Source organism: Photinus pyralis, unplaced genomic scaffold (genome assembly GCF_008802855.1).
Source record: "Photinus pyralis isolate 1611_PpyrPB1 unplaced genomic scaffold, Ppyr1.3 Ppyr1.4_LG2, whole genome shotgun sequence".
NCBI lineage: Eukaryota > Metazoa > Arthropoda > Insecta > Coleoptera > Lampyridae > Photinus > Photinus pyralis.
The window spans coordinates 29,058,300-29,060,988 of record NW_022170403.1 but is presented as its reverse complement, the minus strand read 5'-3'; the positions used below and the strand labels follow the sequence as shown (position 1 = coordinate 29,060,988).

At 38.2% G+C, this 2,689-nt stretch overlaps 1 protein-coding gene across 1 annotated transcript; it reads right to left on the bottom strand.

Annotated features, from left to right (window-relative positions):
• Window positions 1–259: 259 nt before the first annotated feature.
• On the bottom strand, window positions 260–1,239 carry LOC116165156 (acyl-coenzyme A thioesterase 13-like). Its single transcript, XM_031479466.1, has 4 exons — window positions 1,185–1,239; window positions 990–1,111; window positions 751–941; window positions 260–543 (listed from the first exon to the last, which is right to left on the bottom strand). Exons 2-4 carry the CDS (start codon window positions 1,089–1,091, stop codon window positions 369–371), a joined length of 468 nt encoding a protein of 155 aa, XP_031335326.1. The 5' UTR covers window positions 1,092–1,111; window positions 1,185–1,239; the 3' UTR covers window positions 260–368.
• Window positions 1,240–2,689: the final 1,450 nt, after the last annotated feature.

Sequence of the window (2,689 nt, the reverse complement as noted above, 5' to 3'; positions counted from 1 at the left end):
CTATTGTATTAAACCAAGGATAGGTTAAAGCAGCGCAGATCTTTTGAGCTAATAAATCGATGCCATTCATTTTCATTCTACTAACTTATTTTTAGTTTGGCAAAGTGGGAATACCTGCTGAAAACGAACCGCATTAGATACCTACCTACCTCCCACACCCCCAAATCCAACTTGGACTAGTCGGTTGGGATGTTGGTTGCCTATGCTACAGTGGTAGGTATCCGAGGGACATTACTTTTACAAGAGACTGTACAACCTACATAGGTATATTTGTTTTTCAGAGCCAGGGTTCACATTCTACTTATTTTAGTTAGAGCAATTACGAGTAGGTACCTACAATACACAATACACACACCACATTTCCAACTTTACAGTGTAAAGCGGTTTAAGTTAATTAAGTATTTGGTATGGTTTCCCTTTGCTATAACTTCACCAGTAGCTTTATTTGTAATACAACATTCTGCGAATGCCATTGATTTTCCACATTTGATGGTCTCTGCATTAATCACAACTTCTTCGCCACATTTTGCTCCTTTCAGAAATCTACAAAAAATTAGATTGATAAATAGGTGGGTCGCGGATACAATAAGTAAATACGTCTAATTTAAGACACCACAAGCTGTAGGTACATGTGTAATCCCACTACATTATATTTTTGTTTAAACTGCACCTATTATTATGAGACACTATAGGCAAACAAGTGAAGGAATAATAGCATAATAATCTGCAAAGAAAACCCAAAAGACTTACGAAACATGCATATCTACCGAAACGCTAGGTACACCTTCAGCTGCTTTATGAGTAAGTAACGCATACGACGTTAATGTATCAACCATCGAGGCAATCATACCACCATGTAGCCCATCGAACGGGTTTGTATGTTCCTTCTCAATTTTCAGCTCTGCCACACACGCCCCGTTTCCTATTTTGACAATGTTTACCTGCAGGATTAATAATTTTATTCTTTGGCAATAATTGGACACAATCACCTTGGAAAATATCCGATCATATCTCTCACAGCTGTTCTTAAAGAAATTATGTATGTCTACAGTCGCAATACCTCTTTGGAAAATTCTAGATAAACGAAGCATTCTGTGTCTAGCACTTAAAACTACAAATAGAGGTAGGTATAAGTAATAAACTGATAAATGGATCTGAAACCTATAAGTAGGTACTTTACTAACCTTTATTAAGTACATAATTCGTATGTAAATATCACTCATCAAAGACAGAATAATTAAACCAAATGTATTTCTGTTTCGGCCTATGCAACATCAATAATTAAAAATGTTAATTTTTAACATAGACGTGGGAAGGAGCAATTCTTTCAATCTGATTATTTTAGAATAGAATGTAGTGATTTGTGATATAATGTAATTAAGTTTGTGTATTTACCTCATACTATAACTATGTATAATGTATACATAATATATACGTATAACTCAATGGTTCCGGTGCGGATTCCGGTTCTGCGACTTCAATAATTTTCAGTTCTCATTCCAATTTTTAAGGGTTCCAATATAAATAAAAATTATCAAAGTCTTCATGTGAGATCGAAGGGACTTCGGCGCATTTTTGTGTGGCAGATCAGTATTCTATTATCCACTTTTGACTCAACCATCAATGAAACATCTTGTCGAAGGCTACTACACTCACTTTGTCGGTACTCGCTTCCCACTTTCCGCGTGCACCCGCAATTCGCGTTTAAAGTTTTGAGTCCACCATCAATAAAATCTTGTCGGGGGATACCATAATCCCTGTCGGTATCCACTTCCGATGTCCAGTTCCTTTCCAATGCGCGTTTGAAGATTTGACTCCACCATCAGTAAAATCGTGTCGGGGGCTACCACATTCCCTTTGACGGTATCCACTTCCGACGTCCCGTTCACCCGCAATTCACGTTTGAAGATTTGACTCCACCATCAGGAAGATCGTATCGGGGGCTACCACATTCCCTTTGTTGGGACCCACTTCCGATGTCCCGTTCACTCGCAATGCGCGTTTGAAGATTTGACTCCACCATCGGTAAGATCGTGTCGGGGGCTACCACATTAACCTTTTTCGGTGCATACTTATATTACACCCACATTTTGGTGGATTTTGCTAAAAACCTTCCACAAGATAGTAATAGTACTTAATTTTTGGGGCACTCTCATTGCGACAGGAGAAAGAGAGACAGCGATTCGAGATTTACGAAACGTTAAACCGCGTGACAAAATTTGCAACGGAACGTAAAAGGCGGCCGAAGGCGCGCGCCTTGCAAAAGGTCGTTAATTTCGCCCCTAGGACAATAAACAAAATTCCGCCACGCAGGAGTTGTGCGTGTTTACAACATCTTTCCGACGATAGTATCGATAACTAAAAGCAACTAAAACATGGAATATCTCGGAAACCGTTTGAAGCAGCTTTTGACATTTTTGCATCAAATTAAAGGTCTGGGAAAAAGGAAAACAAGGGTGAAGAACAAAATGGGGGGTGCCATTTAAAAAAATGGAGTTACGGATATTTAAAAGTTTAAAAGTTGAGAGCTTTGAAAAAGTGACGTAGTCTCACTTTTTAGACTGTTACGCATACCATAAGAAAATTCGATCTTTCCTTAATAAAGCATTGAAAACTGTTTTGCAATATCTCTCACCGTTTTCGAATAATAAATTTTGAAAGTTACCCCTGCAAATTCAATTTTAGACAC